Here is a 17,266-nt window from a genome sequence, read left to right on the forward strand (position 1 = left end):
CTTGCTTGGGCTCTGACACCTAGCTGTGGTCTGCCTCCCACATACACAGATCTCCTCCTTATCCACTCAACTTAGGACACCTTGCACTGGGCCATCCTCCCAACCATGGACACCTTTCTTACTCCACTCAAACTCTGGCATTCCATGCTGGGAAGCCCTCCTACGTGGAAGCCTTCATCACCCTTCTTGGGCTATGATACCTCACACCAGGCCACACTCCAGTAAGACTGACTTTTCACATGGGGCTTCTCCCCATATCTCCCACTGCTGTATGGATGCCCTTCTTACCCTTCAGGCTATCGCACCACATAGATGGCTACCCCTCCATGGGACGCTTTTCTTTCCCAATTCAAACTCTGTTACCACTCGCCAGATTGCCCTGACTGAAATATATTTCTGCTCTGATCAGTTTCCTACACCCCTCACTGGGCAGTTCTTCTCTGCAGATGCCCTCTTTATCCTGATCAGGCTTCACAGCCCACTCCAGGCCATCACGGCTCCTCCAACACACACATACTCCAGTACAAATATCTACTTTGCTCTGTGCCACCAACAGCTTTGAAACTGAATAGGTCAGGAAGAAAAGGGAAGAAGAAGAGGAAGGGAAGGGGAAGATGAGAAAAAAGAGAATTCTAGAATTTCCATTTTCTAAATAGATTCCAATGTTCTAGTAAAATTCTCTACCTTTTTCTTGTTTTCTTGAGCATATTAAAATTATTTTAAAGTCCGTGTCTAACAACTCCAATAATCTGGATTATCATAGGTCTGTTTGTATTGCCTGATTTTTCTCTTGGTTTTCATTCATTTGGTCTTATTTTATAGTATGCCTGTTAACTTGTTATTAAATATATATGAAAACTTATTGAAGATGTTATCTTCTTCCAGAGAGGATTTAGATTCCTACCAGCTGGCAAATAGGGTAGGCAGATAACCTTAATGCAGTTGAGACTGTTCTATTTCCAGTTTCTCTTGCTCTTACAGTTAAGCCCTGCCTGGGTTTCAAATGAAAGCCTGGATTGTTACCAAGCCTCCTCCTCTTGGAAGGCCCTGAATTACTATTCTTAACTCCTCAGTGCCATGAAATTGCCTCTGAGTGATTTCTCCTTTCTCTTTGGTTTCTCTGCATCTTGCCTCTGCATGTTTAGCTTAGGAGTCAGCAATTCCTGGAAAAAAAATTGCAGGCAGAATGTTGGCTAACTTTTCTGTGGTTCCTTTCCTGCAGGATCTCAGTCTCTCAAGTGCTGGCAGCTCGTTAGCCCTATTCTTGAGTATTTGTATACTGTCCCACCGAGATCACAGTAGACTTCAGGCTGCTCCTTTCTATTTGGGCTCCAGGTCCTGTACTGCATTGCAACACATGCTCGAAGAGGAAAACGTGGTCATCAGTGGAGGACTCACCTCTGCATTTCCCTTCTTTCCAGGATTTTTGCTGAGTTCCAGTTACTTTGGTTGTTTTCTAGTGCATTTTATCTAGCTTTATTCTCAGAAGGAAGGATAGTATGATACTAGCTACTTGATCATAGCCCTAAGGGGAAGTGCTCTGGCAATCATTTTAAGTTTTTTATACATCATGCTTTCTTTGTAAATTCTTCATTTCTTTCATTAACTTGTCCTGAATTTTGCCAGGTGGATTGCAGATGTTGGAGTTTTGTTTTTGTTTAATTCTTTTTCTACTGATACTCCTTTATTTACTCTCTTATTTGAAAATCCTATCTCCATTCTAATGGTTGCTTTTCTTATGTTTTGTTTTTAACAGATTTAAACGTGTTTTTTATATAAAAAAATTACCACATTGGTAGTCTCTTCTTCTTTTTTCCTCTTTGCTCCCTACCCTTCCCAAACAGGATGAGGCCTCAATCACATTTTTTATATCTTCCCTCTTCTTTCCTCATATATTATTGAAATCATGGGGAGTTTTGGTTCAAGAATTTGTCCCATCATGCCTCATCTCTTTTCACAGTCCTTTCTTAACCATTGTGTTAAGCTTAATTGCCACATTATTTAGTGTTAAAAATAAATTCTGTCCTCCTCGCTGTATCTTGTACTTGATATCTTCCCCTTTCTTTAATTCATTTTTCATTTTGTTGGCAAATGTTCATGACTAATATTTTTTTCCAAGTAAGAGTTTTTGGATGCTACTTCTTTCATGATTGAAAATGCTGGGGCTGGCCCCATGGCCGAGTGGTTAAGTTCGTGCACTCTGCTTCTGCGGCCCAGGGTTTCCCCAGTTTGGATCCTGGGCGTGGACATGGCACCGCTTGTCAGGCCACGTTGAGGCGGCGTCCCACATGCCACAACTAGAAGGACCCACAACTGAAAAATATACAACTATCTACTGGGGGGATTTAGGGAGAAAAAGAAAAAAAAAAAAAGCCTTTATTTTGCCCTAGCACTTGAATGATTCTTTAGTTAAGTAATAGAATTCTTCATTTATAGTCCTTTTCCCTCACAACTTGGAGAAGACTGGGTCATTATTTTTTAGTGTTTGATGTCACAAGTGGGAAATCTGATTCTTGTTACTATGTTGATGGCTTTTCTCCCCTACCAGAAAGATCGTGGAATTCTCTTTTGGTTCATAGACTTTGGAAATTTCGCCAAGATATGTTTATATGTGTGTCTTCTTTCAGTTTGTCTATTTGATAGTTCATGAACCTTAACACCCTAGAGATTAAAATCTTTCTTTGATTAATGGAACTTTTCATATATTATTTCTTTGGTTATTTATTTTATCCTATCCTCTTAAAATTTTTTCTTTTGCATTCTTATAAGATGGGCTTTATATCTCTTGAATCTGTCTTCTATGCTTCTTAACTTCTCCCTCCTAATTTTAAAATTTTTATTACTTTTCCTGCCCTTCAGGGAAAATTCCTTCCAGATCACTAATTTGTCTTTTAGCCATGCTCTTTCTAAATACTCAGCTCTTCTATGGTATTTTTAAAATATGTTTCTTCAATCATTTCAAATGTCAAGGATGTTTCTTGTTCTCCTATTTTTTCTTTTCCAGTGAAAGCTGTTCTTGTTTTAAGAATGCGTTATCTTCCCAAATCTGTGTGATGATGTATTTGTGATCTTTTAACTTTTTCATCCGTTTTCTGAATTAACTCTGTGGGCAGGAGGGGGTAGGGGCTGGAATTAATTGCTCTGCTTGTGTAACTTGGTAACTTTCCTGCTATTGTTTTTCCCAATTGCCAGGTGATGCGTGTTTGTGTGCTCACCTTTTAAAATGAAAGTCTAGATCTATCATTATTGGTAGCTTACAGGGATTTTCTTAGACATTGTTAGAGGTTCCCGTTTGAATCTGGACAGAGCTCTCTTTTGTAGGTAATAGCTGAGCACGGGGTTCTGCGAGCGGACTTCGCCCTGCTGCAGCGAGTGCCGTGGATAGGCTTCCCTCCAGGATGTGTAAGCTGGAAACAAGCTGGGAAGTGGGGAACTCTCAAATGTAGACACAGGGAAGGCGTTACCTGAGAGATGCTGTGCATTCAGGCATTCGTGCTTTTTGTAGCTGCTTTTCTTTGTTCCCTCTCTGCCTAATGGGGCTGCCCAGAGTTACATGAAGCAATGCCTCCCTTTCTCTCTCTGACCCCGAGTAGCCTTCCACAGCAGGTTTCCCACACTTCACACTGTGCCTGCCACACCTGTGCTGTAAATGCTGTAATCGGTAGCTATGGATGGAGAGCAGGATCATCTTTTGAGTTCAGATCTGGCCATCCTTAGATTACACTACTGTGACCCTGGCGTCACGCCGGCAGCCAGATGTGCCTAACTTTGAGCTTGGAGTTTGCCTGCTTTCTAGTGGAAAAGAAATTCAAATCCTTCGTTAGTAGTCCCCTCTTTTTCTCTATCCAGAATAAACTCTTTTGTTTGTTTCTCCATCAATATAGTCTCCTAAAAATTCCCTCAGCACCGTAACACTACAACTTCTACTCAAAAATTTTAAAAAGCAGTTTAAGTACATATATTAATCTTTAAATACAGTCATGAAGGAACCGTTTATGTCATTTAATCATTCTCACACAATTTCTTTCCCATTATGTAAGCATGCAAGCGTTCTTCACCTGTTTCTCTGTATACTAGTCTTTGGTTTCCATTTTCAGCGTACAATCTCTGTCCTGTGATAAAAATGAACTTACTTAAGGCCATGTAATTGTTTAACGTGTTAATTAAACTCAGTCCTCCTATCTCGCAGTGTGACTCTTTTCTGCTCCTATGCTGTATTGAAGTGATGGGCACTGGGCTGTGTTGTAAATAAATCATTTTTTGTTTTGTTATTAAAAAAAATTGATGAAAGTATAGTGGTTGTCTAAGTAAATCAGACTGAGTTCTCCTCACTGAAGGTTAATCCGAGTGAATTTGGGGGGCCAGAATATTTTTGATAAGCATGAGAGACTGATATCTAAATTGCATTCTTTACCGAACACTTTATCCCTGTGGGACCATGATTCCTTTGGTGTAGTGGCCAGATCATAGAGTCAGTGGGACCCAGGTCCAAAGCCTGGCTCTAATCCTTGCTAACTCTGTGACTTGGGACAGCACAGTGCCTGGCACAGAGAAGGTACCTCAGGAAATATTGGATGAGTAACATATGAAGTTATTAAATGTCTGAGGTTCAGTTTCCTTATCTGTATAACAACAGGGTTGCTCAGAGATTACAGATAATTTATATAACTCTTGGCATATAGTAAGCATTCAATTTGTGCTAGATGTAATAATAAATTTTATACTAGAATCCTTTCATTAATATGAAGCAAGTCCCAGAAATAATACGTGTTATCTCACTTCATAAGGGTGGTGAGAGGAGTATACCTACGTGACTCAGTTGCTTCAGATAGCGTTTCTAGCACTGTGTATGCCTCTCTGGCTGTAAGCATTTATTAAAGCAGATTGTGTGTTCCACAGTTCAACAGCAGGCTTGAAGGGTGAAGACATAGTCAGACCAATGCAGAAGGTCTTGTGGACACAATTAGATCACAGTTCTAAGGAAGGATAAAGCAAATGTGAGACACATACGGAAGGACAGGGTGAGAGAGCTGGGTTAGTGTGAGGGAAGATTATGTAGAAGTGAGTTTGGAATTGGAAGTGGAATTGAAAAACAGACACTGTTTTGATTGGCACAAAGACCACGGGGAGGTTTCTCAGGCCCAGTGTGGGGAAGGTGTGGTGTGGGTGTCCTGGACGCAGGTGGATGCTGGGGACAAGAGCAGGCTGTGGTGTGGAGTTCCTCAGTGGGAGCCAGGAGGGGTGAAGTTTAGGTAAAGTGAAACCGATGTGCAGATCACCGTGGTAATTATGTTAACTGTTCGTTTTGCTATTTCCAAGCCTTTTAGTGCCTTGTTTGATACAGAAACATTCCAGAGAGGGTCAGAACCATTAGATAAAGTACAGGTTGGCCTTGTTTACTTTGAGGTGGTCTACCTAGATTTTTTTCTTCTATCCAAAGACAACAATTTGAACAGTTTAAGCTGTTTTTCAGTAGATCACAGAGTATCAAGAAAGGCCAGCTAATGATTATGGACTTGGTTATCTCTTTGGCAACCAGTACTTAAAATAGACACATTGAGGAAGACCAGTCTTCATCTGAAGTAATTTGGCAATTGCAATTTTGAATGTTCCCTCTCTTGTAAACCAATACGACCTCAATAAAATAAATTAAAAAAAAATAAAAAAGCATATACCCACACACACACAAAAATAAATAAATGAAAATAAAATCTGTTCCCTCTTCTTTCAAAAGATGTGAGCCTCTCTGGAGCATTCCTCCTCTTTCCTCTAATATGATTCTTGCTTGACCTTCCATTCTGATTCTAAGCTAGCTGATGGGTTGTGGAGTCAAGGTTTAAATCTCTCTCTCTTTATTAATTTGTGAAAAGAGTTAAAGAAATATGCTAATACCATTTAATTCAAGCCTGCTCTGGATGACACATAAGACATTTGAGACTATGTATTACATAGAAATAACAGCTCTTCATCTGCTAAGAGTAGAGAGAAAGGATATGTAACTTGTCTTCCCTTCTTTCTTTCTATAGTTTTGTTGCTGTTAATAGAAATGCTGTTTTTATTTCCAGTGAAAATTTTAGCTAGAACATTCTGTGTTTTTCTGCATTCATTTTTTTTCCTTCTGTTAATGGAATGCCTACATAAGTGTCTCAGTTAGTAAAGATGGCAAAATTGTTGGGATTAAATGCAAGGTTACTGCATTGATTTCATGCTAGAAATATTGTTTCTTACTTTATTTATTCGAATATATGTATACTTGATAGAAATTCTATTTTTTAAAGCGTTATCTCTTAGGAGTTTTCTGTTATTTAATGTGATCCCAAGATGTAATTCTCTAAAGCAGGGGATAGTAAATTATTTTAATGCCTTTTATTGTTTTTGTTTCTAGCTTATTCTACTAAGCTCAACAAATTTCCTGTGTTTAATATTAATGATGACTTGAATGATCTGTGTACCAGTGCAGTAAGCCCAAATACTACCAAAGCCACACGGTATGCCCTGAATGTGTGGCGATATTGGTGCATGACCAACGGGCTCAAAGATCACACAGACATCACCAAGGTAAGAAACTTTTAAGTTCACATCTGCTCTCAGCCGCCTTCACTGAGCTTCCAAGAGCCAGGCACTGTGCTAAGCATTGTGGGGAACACTGAACAGGAGCTCTCTGCCTGGGGAAACTCCAAAGGAACATAAAATAGAAGGAAAAATATTCACAGTACAAAGCAGAATTTATTGTGTTCTATGAATTTACAGATCACAAATGCCAAAAAGTTCAGATGGATGAATTCAGTTTTATGAGACTAGCGAAGGAATTTGTATTTAAGCTGTATTTTGAGGGAGAAGTAGAATTTTAATGGAACTGGATGAAGAGAAGAGTGTTCTAGGCTGAGTGATGTAAGGAAGAGTAAAATTTGGAGGTGCAGACTCACTTGCCTGCAACAGAGGCTTCGTATATGGGAACAGTGGACTATAAAACTAGATTCTGATAACCCTTAAATGCCAAACCACAATCTTGTGAATATTGGGAGACCATTGAAGTTTTGTTTTGTTTTGTTTTTTACTTGTTTTGTAAGGAGAGACTTTGTTTGAAAGATTATTGCAGCCACAGCAGCGGAGGGACTAACGAAATAGAATACTCTGACCATAGGATCTGCAAGTGTCTGAAGGGTTGGGCAAAAGGGAAAGCACTGAAGTTTTTTGAACAGGAAGGAACATAATGAAAGTGATATTATAGAGAAATTAATTTAATACACTTGGTCCTCAGTTGTAAAATGAGTCCTTAAAATGTCTTCTAACTGGAAATCTTTGAGGTTTGTGAATGGAAGGAAAAATTCTTGGACATGTGGAGGCAGGACAGAAGGATGTTGTATTTTGATGTGGATATGTTGAGTCTAAATCATACGAATGTCCACCAGATGCATGTGTCCAATAAGCAGTCAGGAATGTGGGATTGAAAGCATGGGAGAAATGTTAAAGTTGGAAGTATAGATTTAAAGGTCTTGCAAATAAAGGTTATTATTGAAACCCAAGGGCAAGTAGCATCTCCAAGTTTGGGTGATGTGTTTAGGGCACCAACAGAAGATGAAATAGGAAATCCAGGTTTGTTCTTCTGGCAGCATGGTGCACGCAGTACTGCAAGGGGCCTCTCTGCTCTAGTTGCAGAAAGAAGGGGAACCATCCACAGGACCAAGGACAGCTGAAACTAGAGTGGTGAGCAGTCAGCACGTCTGAAAGGCAGGGCCCTCCTTGAGGGCATATCTTGGTAACATTATTAAGGAAGGGGAGAGAGAGACAGCTGACCTGAAGAATCCTTGAGAAGAGGACCCTAAAAGGGGCCTACACAAGCTCCATACTAGGTCAGCAGCACACCCTGGCTCCTCGCAGAGTCGTATGCTAATCATCTTTGAAGGGAAATATCCAAAATGTAGGTGCTCAGGTTTTTTGCAGATTAATATCAACTAAATATGTGCTCATTAAAAGAAAAAAATCACAAGCCACTCAGGGAAGTCAGTCACCATGAGTGAGAATGAAGAGAAACAACAAACAACAGATTTAGACCCCGAGGACTTTAGATAGTAGATTATAGACTAAGTAGGTGTGAAATGTTTATAGAAATGAAAAGAATTGTAAAAATGAATGAACATGGGCCTGGCCCCATGGCCAAGTGGTTAAGTTTGCGTGCTCTGCTTTGGTGGCCCACTGTTTCGCCAGTTCACATCCTGGGCGCGGACATGGCACTGCTCATCAAGCCATGCTGGGGCGGCATCCCATATGCCACAACTAGAAGGACCCAAAACTAAAATATACAACTATGTACCAGGGGGCTTTGGGGAAAAAAAGGAAAATAAAATCTTTTAGAAAAAAATGAACGAAAAACAACACACTAATCAAAATGATCCAGCAGATTTGAAAATAAGTAGAAATTTTCACTTGTGGCCATAAGCGAATAAAAGGGGCCAGAATTACCCTCCTGCTGCAACAACTAGAAAACTGGGCACAATACATGAAATAACTCTTTTCTGACAGAACAGGCAGCGCAGGACTTGATCCGTAAGAGAAAGATAACAAATGGCATGAGTGCTACCATCCCGGGCCTTCTGCCTGGAGGCAATTTCTGAACTGCAGTGAAGGGAGGGGAACCCAGACAGAGCCTGGCAGTCTTGCTGAGTTGAGGGGAGACAGGGATCAGAGTTCAGGGAGGCTGAGGACATGAGGACACTAGAGAGAAGTTCCAACATTCATTGAAAAAATATGACAAATCCAGAATTCAACAATGTAAGGTTCACGATTTCTAGCATCTAATCAAATATTACTGCATACAGGAAGAAGTGGGAACAAGTGACTCATACCCAGGAGAAAACTCAGTGAATTCACTTCCAGCCAATTTGGAGGGCCAGATTTACCCTCCTGCCTGAAACAACCAAAAAAACAGACAAATGAGATAAATGATGTTTTGCGAGTATAACACGCAAAGAAGGACAGTGATCTCTGAGAGACAGGAAACAAGGGGAGTCTTACGAGCGCCCCAGTTTGCTGCCTTGAGAGAGTTACAAGGCTGTGGTGCAGGGAGACAGAGTGCAGGCAGAACCCAGCAGACTTGCTGACTTGAGGAAATGGAGCCGAGAGTCCAGAGAGGCCAAGGTAGCTAGAATTGTCATGACAGAGTGTTTGAAAGTAGAGAAAGAGAACCTGAGAGAAGTGAAGAGAGTCCCCCGCCAATATTCAGCTGAGTACTGATCAGCATATGCATGTGAGGAAACTGCCTGAGGCTGGTAAGAAACCACCTGGAAGGGTTAGAGGGAACAGTACCCGAAGCTCTCACAGAACTGGAAATAGTACCTGTTCCCACCAGACAGACTGGAAGAAACTCAGGATTCATGGGGTAGAGTACTCAGAAAGGTCTTGCATCAGATGTGGAGAACAATTAGCCGTAGACTGAGCTCTGCTGTTCCCACCCAACAAATCTTAAAAGCAAGACCCAGGTTCATGAAAAGGTGCTCAACCTCACTAATCATTAGGGAAATGCAGATCAAAACCACAGTGAGATAGCACCTCACCCCTGTCAGAATGGCTATTATCAAAAAGACAGGAAATAACAAGTGTTGGCGAGAATGTGGAGAAAAGGGAACCCTGTGCGCTGTTGGTGGGAATGTAAATTCATGCAGCCACTATGGAAAACAGTGTGGAGGTTCCTCAGAAAATTAAAAGTAGAACTGCCATATGGTCCAGCAGTTCCACTTCTGGGTATTTATCTGAAGGAAATGAAAACACTAACTCAAAAAGATGTATGCACCCCTGTGTTCATTGCAGCATTATTTACAACAGCCAAGACATGGAAGCAACTTAACTATCCATAGACGGATGAATAGATAAAGAAAACACACACACACGCAGAGGAATATTATTCAGCCGTGAAAAAGAAGGAAATCTTGCCATTTGCAACAACATAGATGGACCTTAAGGGCATTATGCTGGGTGAAATAAGTCAGACAGAGAAAGACAAATACTGTATGGTCTCACTTATATGTGGAATCTAAAAAAAAGCAAAAAACAAAACTGAACTCATAGATTCAGGCAACAGATTGGTGGTTGCTAGAGGCAGGACAGGGAGTGGGTGAGCAAAATGGGTAAAGGTGGCCAGAAGACCTGATGATGTAAGGTACAGCCTGGTGACTAGTTAATAATACTGTATTATATATTTGAAAGTTGCTAAGAGAGTAAATCTTAAAAGTTCTCATTACAAGAAGAATACATTTTTAACTATGTGTTGTGATGGATATTAACTAGACTTATTGTGGTGACCGTTTTGCAATATATATAAATATCCAATCATTATGTTGTACACCTCAAACGAATATAATGTTATATGTGAATTGTATCTCAATTTTTTAAAAATTAAAAAAAAAAAAAGAGCAAGACTCAAAACCCAGGATGACCAAATGGTTTTCAAGTAACTTAACTGTGTCCCAGAACAAAGCTTTAAGAATATCCAGAACCCAAGAAATAAAATTCACAATGTCTGGCAGCTAAACAAAAGTTATCAGACATGCAAAGAAGCAAGAAAATATATCCCTTAATGAATGAATCAATCAAAACGAAACCAGAACTGATAAAGATTTTAGAATTAATAGACAAAGACATTAAATAGTTATTATAAAGAGGATAAACAACTGGCCAATAAGTACATGAAAAGATGCTCAACTTCATTAGACATCAGGGAAATGCAAATCAAAACCACGTGATATTCCACTTCACGTCCAGTAGAAAGACCAGAATTAAAGAAGAAAAACAGATAGTAACAAGTGTTGATGAGGATATAGAGAAATTGGAAGCCTCACACACTTCTGGTGGGAATATAAAATGATGCAGCTGCTTTGGGAACAGTCTGGCAGTTCCCCAAAAATTAAGCATAGAGTTACTCTATCACCCAGCAATTCCTCTCCTAGGCATATACCCCAGAAAATTAAAAACATAGATCTGTACAAGAACTTCTACACAAATATTTGTTGTAGCATTGTTCACAATAGCCAAAATGTAGAAACAACCTAAATATCCATCCACAGATGAATGGATAAACAAACGTGGCATATCCATACGATGGAATATTATTTGGCAATAAAAAGCAATGAAGTACTGATACATGCTTACAGCATGGATGAACCTTGAAAATGTTATGCTAAGTGAAATGAGTCAGACACAAATGGACAAACAAGTCTGATTCCATTTATTTAAGGGACCTAGAATAGGCAAGTTCGTAGAGATAGGAAGTATAATAGAGGTTACTAGGGGCTGACGGGGGGAGGAAATGTGGAGTTGTTATTTAATGAGTACAGTACAGTTGCTGTTTAGAATGATGAAAAAGTTCTGGAAATGAATAGTGGTGATGGTTGCACAACATTGTGAATGTACTCAATGCCATTGAATTGTACTCTTACAAATGGTTAAGATGGTAAATTTTATGTTATGTGTATTTTACCACAACAAAAACCCCAAATAAATCAATTGAAATGTAACTATTTCGCCTTTATTAGTAATAATTTTAAAATTCACCTATTCTCACGGACCCCCATCACCATTTCTTCATCTCCACTCACCCTAACCTTTTCCAGGCCATAGGGTCTTGTCTTCCAGACTTTGGGAAGTCACTATGAAGACACTTGTCTGTTACTGGAAACTTACATTTCCATGCAAAAATCCATGAAGAGCCTCATTTCTCTACACCCTCCGTTCCTTAGATAACATATACATCCAAGCTGGTGGAAATATCCCAACTGTCTAGTAGAGTGTGCCTTATCACCACTTCTAGCTACTAGTGTTTCTTAGTTTCCCTTGTGTCATCTAGAGGAATAATGGGTGAAGAAGATATATTTCAATCCTCTGTAATCTTCTCACATGGGCCAGTCGAGTTTTTTTTTTTCCTAAGGAAGATTCACCCTAAGCTAACATCTGTTCCCAATCTTCCTCTTTTTGTGCTAGAGGAAGTTTAGCCCTCAGTTAGTATCTGTGCCAATCTTCCTTTATTTTATGTGTAGGTTGCTGCCACAGCATGGCTGACGAGTGGTGTAAGTCTGCGCCTGGGATCTGAACCTGTGAATCCTGGCCACTGATTCAGAGCATGCTGAACTTAACCACTACACCATGGGGCCAGCCCCTAAAATTAAATATTTTTAATAACAAATTCTTAAGAAAGAGGCCAATATCTTAGAGAAATAGCCAATATTTAGTTAAAAGAAGGAATTGTGGCATCAAGGCCCATACTCTTTAATCTCACTTTCTTGGTCTTAATGCAACGTATTTTTGGTCTAGATGTGTCTTTAAAGATAGATACAGCTGGCAGCAGACGAGGGAGGGAACAGCTCTTGATCACTGTTTGGCTCCTGGTGATCCTTGAATATAGTTGTTTGTTCAAGGAAGAAGGCAAGGAGTCAAATCAGACTTGAAAATGTTATCTAAATAAGCAGAGTGTACACTGCCACTCTGTGGTCACACTATGATCTACCAAGTGTGTTCCGCATAGTATTTTTTTCTTCACAAGTGTGGCCTAATCCTCACTGCTTCATCTCCCTCAAGGTTGCTATCTCATCAATGGGTATTCCTTAGACTCACTCAGAAAATAGAGCATTCTGAAGTTCCATACCTATCTTTCTGAATAAAGTAAAATTTGGTAACTGCAAAATGAAGTCATTTTTGTTGTCAGCAATGGTTACTTCAAGATTCATTTTGTTTTCCTATAAGAGTATTTGTAGTTCATAAGCATTTTCTCCATCCACCTAGACAGGATTACCACAAAGGGGAGTTTGAAGCATTCCCCAAAAGTAACTCTTGGTTTTGCTTGTCTTATAACTCTTTCAATTGTCAAGGATTACTGTGTAGTTCCAGAACTTTGGAACTTGTCAAACAGTTCAATTTTTTTTTATTCTGGTCTTTCCCACCTGGAGTCATCAGCCTTCTGACCAAGCTCTTACATCTCTTTGGTCTTTTTGTTGTTGTTGCTGGTGGTGGTGGTGAGGAAGATTGGCCCTGAGCTAACATCTGTTGCCAGTTTTCCTCTTTTTGCTTGAGGAAGATTGTCCCTGAGCTAACATCTGTGCCAATCTTCCTCTGTTTTGTGTGTGGGATACTGCTACAGCATGGCTTGATGAACGGTGTGTAGGTCCACGCCTTGGATCCAAACCCGTGAACCCTGGGCTGCCGAAGAGGAGTATACAAACTTAACCACTGTGCCACTTGGGCTGGTCCCTCCCTTTGGTCATTTTCATGTCAAGGAAGCCAGATTTATAATCCATGGTGAATTTTGACATGGTCAATATGTTCAGAGTGGATAATGAAGGAAAATAGTTCTTGCAGTGTCTTTGTAGCAAATTGAAGACCTTGGTAACCTGGAGGAATAATCACCAACGAAAACTCAGTGTGAGAAAACTAAGGAGGCAGCCAACATGGGCAGAATGAATGGTTTCTTGTGTGCAAACGATATAAATTTTGTGACTTGACATTTCTCTAGGAATTGCTTTCGCTATGATCTTATTTTGAAATTTGTGATATTCTGTGTAAATCAAGAAAAATGTTCTGCCTCCTAAGTCAACTTGGTTCTCCTGACTCCAAAGTTAATTCAGTAGTTTAACCCTTGTGTATCAGTTCATTGGGTCTCAATGATATATTTCAGTCAAACGGTGTTGGAGACCCAGTCGTGTATAAGATGTAGTGCTTGCTTTCAGGGAGCTTTCAGTCCACTTCGAGAAACAGACATATAATTAGACAAAAGACTGTGCAATATGGAGAGGACCATAATAAAATTTAAATTAAGTGCCATGAGATCCCAGCTGAGAGAGTAACTTTGCTTAGGAAAGCTGGAGAAGGCTTTATATAAGCAGAATTTGAGCTAGTTCTGAAATTGAATATTGCGAATAGAGAAGGTTAGAAAAAAAGCATTCTAGATAGAGGAAGTGCATGTGCAAAGACTTAGAAGCATGAAAGAGCCTGGTGGTTTCTATGAATGGCACAAAGTTCAGTAAGCCTGGAAAACAGAGTACAAAGAGAACAGAAGATGAGGCTAGAGAAATAGGGTGTGTACCAGTTATCTATTGCTGCATAACAAACCACCCAAAAACTCACTGGCTTAAAGCAACATTCACTTTATTTGCTCATGGTTCTATGGGTTGTACTCAGCTGGATGGTTCTTTTACTGGTCTCACTTGGGGTACTCATGTGGGTGCAGTCATCTGTATATTAGATGGGAGACAGCTTGTCTCTGCCTCATGTGTTCCTGAGGTCTAACTGGCTTCCTCACGTGGCAACATCATGTACTAAGATGATGAAAGCAGAGCCTGTAAGAACCTGTAAGACGAAAGCAGATGAAAGCAGCATCTCTTGAGGCCTAGGCTTGGATTCACACATTGTCACTTCTGCCATATTCTATGGTCAAATTAAGTCATGGCCAGTGCAGATTCCAAGGTTGGGAAAATAGATTCCACCTCTTGATGGGAAGACCAGCAAAGTCGCAGTGCAAAGGGGTGTGAGAACAGGGAGGGGAGGAATTGTGGCTGTCTTTGCAAACAATCTACCATAGGGTGGAAGCAGATTGTGAAGACTCGTATACAAGGTACACAGTTTGGAATTTGTCCTAAGAGCAACAGGAAGCTATCAGAGGTTAGTTGTTTTGTTTTATTTTGTTTTTAAGCACTAGGGTAATAAGGTTTTCTGCTCAGCACCTCTTATTTAGGAACCATTTCTCTTCTGTACTCCCCAGGGTTACTGCAGAAGCCATCATATTAGTACAGTGCCCCACCTTTTGGTCAGTTGGTTGGATCAGGAGTGGGCCAATCCGAATCCTTCCTTTAGACTTTTTCTACTGAAAATGAGAGTTGGACTCATGCCAGTGGCTGAAAGTGTAAGACATAAACCTTGGGGAGTGCTAGGTGGCTATGTTTTGAGCTATATAAAGAAAGCTGCTCTGTACAGAGAAGCAGAGATGAGAGGTAGAGAGTGTCCTGATGACCTTGGAGTCCACTAATTCTGATACCCCTCTTTGCCTAGGCTTGTTTGAGTTTGGACTATCTCTTGCAACCAAATGAGTCCCAACTAATACAAAGAGAGGTTAACATCTGCAAGTAGGGGGTTGTAAGTGACAACATAAAAATCTGAAACCAGCTGATTGGGGTGTCATGGTTATTGAGAAGTTATTTTAACTGGTTTCTACTGGTATGTAAGACAGCTGTTACTTTTTACATTTTGTATACAGCTACCCTCCTCTTCCATTTTCCTTTCCTATATGTGTATATACATACATATGTTTGTGTGTGTGTGTGTAATTTCTTTTTCTTGTCTTACCTGGTAGGCTAGAACCTCCAGCCCAGTATTATATAATAGCAGTGATATTCAGCATGCTCATCCTATTCCTGACTTTATTAAAAGTATTTTAATGTTTTCATCTTGGTTATAATTTTTATAGCTCTTGTCTGTAAAATACTCTTCATCTAAGTAAGAGGATTTTTTTCTTCCAATCTAAATTTAATTTGAATTTTTAAAAATTTGAAATGGATGTCACATTCTTTCAAATTATTTCAGTAATTATCAAGTTCATATTATTTCTCCTTAATATACAAATGTCAGTTATATTAAAATATTTAAGATTGAGTCATCCTTATACTTTACAGTAATCCCTACTTGTCATGATGTAGTTTTGCTTTCCTGCAGTCCTGAATTTGATTTGATAATATAGGCAGTCCTTGTTTTGTGTGGTACCATGTTAATTGCTGCTTGTACATATCAGAGCCACGTCCTCGCTTTGCATGGTTCTCATGTGCACACATTTTATTTAACATGGTACTGTGTGCACCTGTATTTTACTTAGGGAAGTTTATATTTATATTCATATACTTTGTTTTTTGGTATAATATCTGTGAGATTTGGTTTAGAAATAAATGAAGAACCTTTCTTTTTTCTATGCTCCAAAACTGTTTAAATACAAAACAAAAGAGTTGCTCCAGGTTAGAAGAATGAGACAGTTTAATGCTTAATTGGAAATATTTTCTTGTCCTGGCTTTAGGTTGACATTTTATATTATCAGAATTTTTGTACCCTGTTCACCAGTTTTGGAACAACATCTAAAGGCACATTAAGTATCTCCCAGAAGGATAAGAATTATAGACAACCCAAATTTTAACAGTCTCTAAAAAGTAGATTTAATTTCTTGGGAAATCCAAGGAAACAGTCTGGGCCTGGTACCTCTGGGGATACCTGCTGATAAAGGGTGTAGGTTGTTCCATCTCATTGAACCAATCTCTTAGTAAGGCAGTGATACAGGTGGGCCCCCAAAGTTAGGCCTATGTTTTGTAAGTAACTAGGTATTTAATAAGAAGTATTTCTAGATAAACAAAAAGAAAAAACAAGGTTAATGGTTGGAGCAAATTATAAACCAGTTTCTGAATCCAAGGGGCGGCCAGTCAAGAGTATTTCTAAAAGTCTGAGTCAAAGCATCTTTTGCAGTTTGAAATTTCTGATGATGTCATTAAGTATTCAGGTATCTTTCTGAGTGGCTTACACAGCAATAGACATGTTATCATGGTGATCCCTACGAGGTGTATATCAAGTTGTCCAGCTTCAGTTTGCAGGGCTTCAGGGACAGGTTGGTTTTAGTTCTCAACGACACCAAATGAAAATGATCAAAAATGTTAGTTTGGAGATTTGTAGCCAGATATTTCAGGAGAATAGAAGAATTCAGGATCCAGTCTAGTTAACAGATGTAAAACAAAACCTCAAAGACAATTAACAGAACTAGAACCTAATATCTGTGACTGTGTACTATAATTTTATTGAAACATAATTTTTTCTCTCTAAAATCACCTTCATTTTTACCAAAGGTAGCCAAATTAAGACTAATTGGTTTGTAAAATAAGTCTAGTTTTAATAAACTTGGCCCTTAAGTATAGCAAGAATAGCAATTGGTCATATAGTCTCTTTTAAATCTGCTTCCCTGGAACTTTTTATGAGGAATCTCAGATTGAATTTTAAGCCCTTTGAGGCCAGGGAAGTCAAGCCAAAGACTTGTCATCAGACTCTGCCTGCAATACCTACAGATTTGGGTGAATTCCTCTCTTCTCAAGGTCTCCCAAATATCCTGGGGTTCTCAGCACCTGCCAGAGAAGTGACCTTTCCTCACCTGGTAAGGTTGCTGGGAATCCTGTAAGCAAGGTACCAGGCCAGTATTTCCAAGTGGCTGCATTCCATAAAGTCCAGTCTTTGTTTTTCAAAGCTGTCTTGTCATATCTGA

At 39.5% G+C, this 17,266-nt stretch overlaps 1 protein-coding gene across 5 annotated transcripts in view; it reads left to right on the forward strand.

Annotated features, from left to right (window-relative positions):
* KIAA1958 overlaps positions 1–17,266 on the forward strand; it is a 205,068-nt gene that overhangs the window by 152,991 nt on the left and 34,811 nt on the right. For 4 of the 5 annotated variants that reach the window (XR_011432576.1, XR_011432575.1, XM_070251361.1 and 1 more), the window contains one exon: positions 6,386–6,558. Coding sequence is in view for 3 of the 5 variants with exons in the window: in XM_070251361.1 (XP_070107462.1) it covers positions 6,386–6,558 (173 nt within the window). In the remaining 2 variants the exon portion in view is untranslated. Of the gene's footprint in view, positions 1–6,385; positions 6,559–9,807; positions 10,408–17,266 lie in introns of those variants that run through there. The other variant, XM_070251360.1, reaches the window with a different exon arrangement.

Source organism: Equus caballus, chromosome 25 (genome assembly GCF_041296265.1).
Source record: "Equus caballus isolate H_3958 breed thoroughbred chromosome 25, TB-T2T, whole genome shotgun sequence".
In the NCBI taxonomy this organism is placed as follows: domain Eukaryota; kingdom Metazoa; phylum Chordata; class Mammalia; order Perissodactyla; family Equidae; genus Equus; species Equus caballus.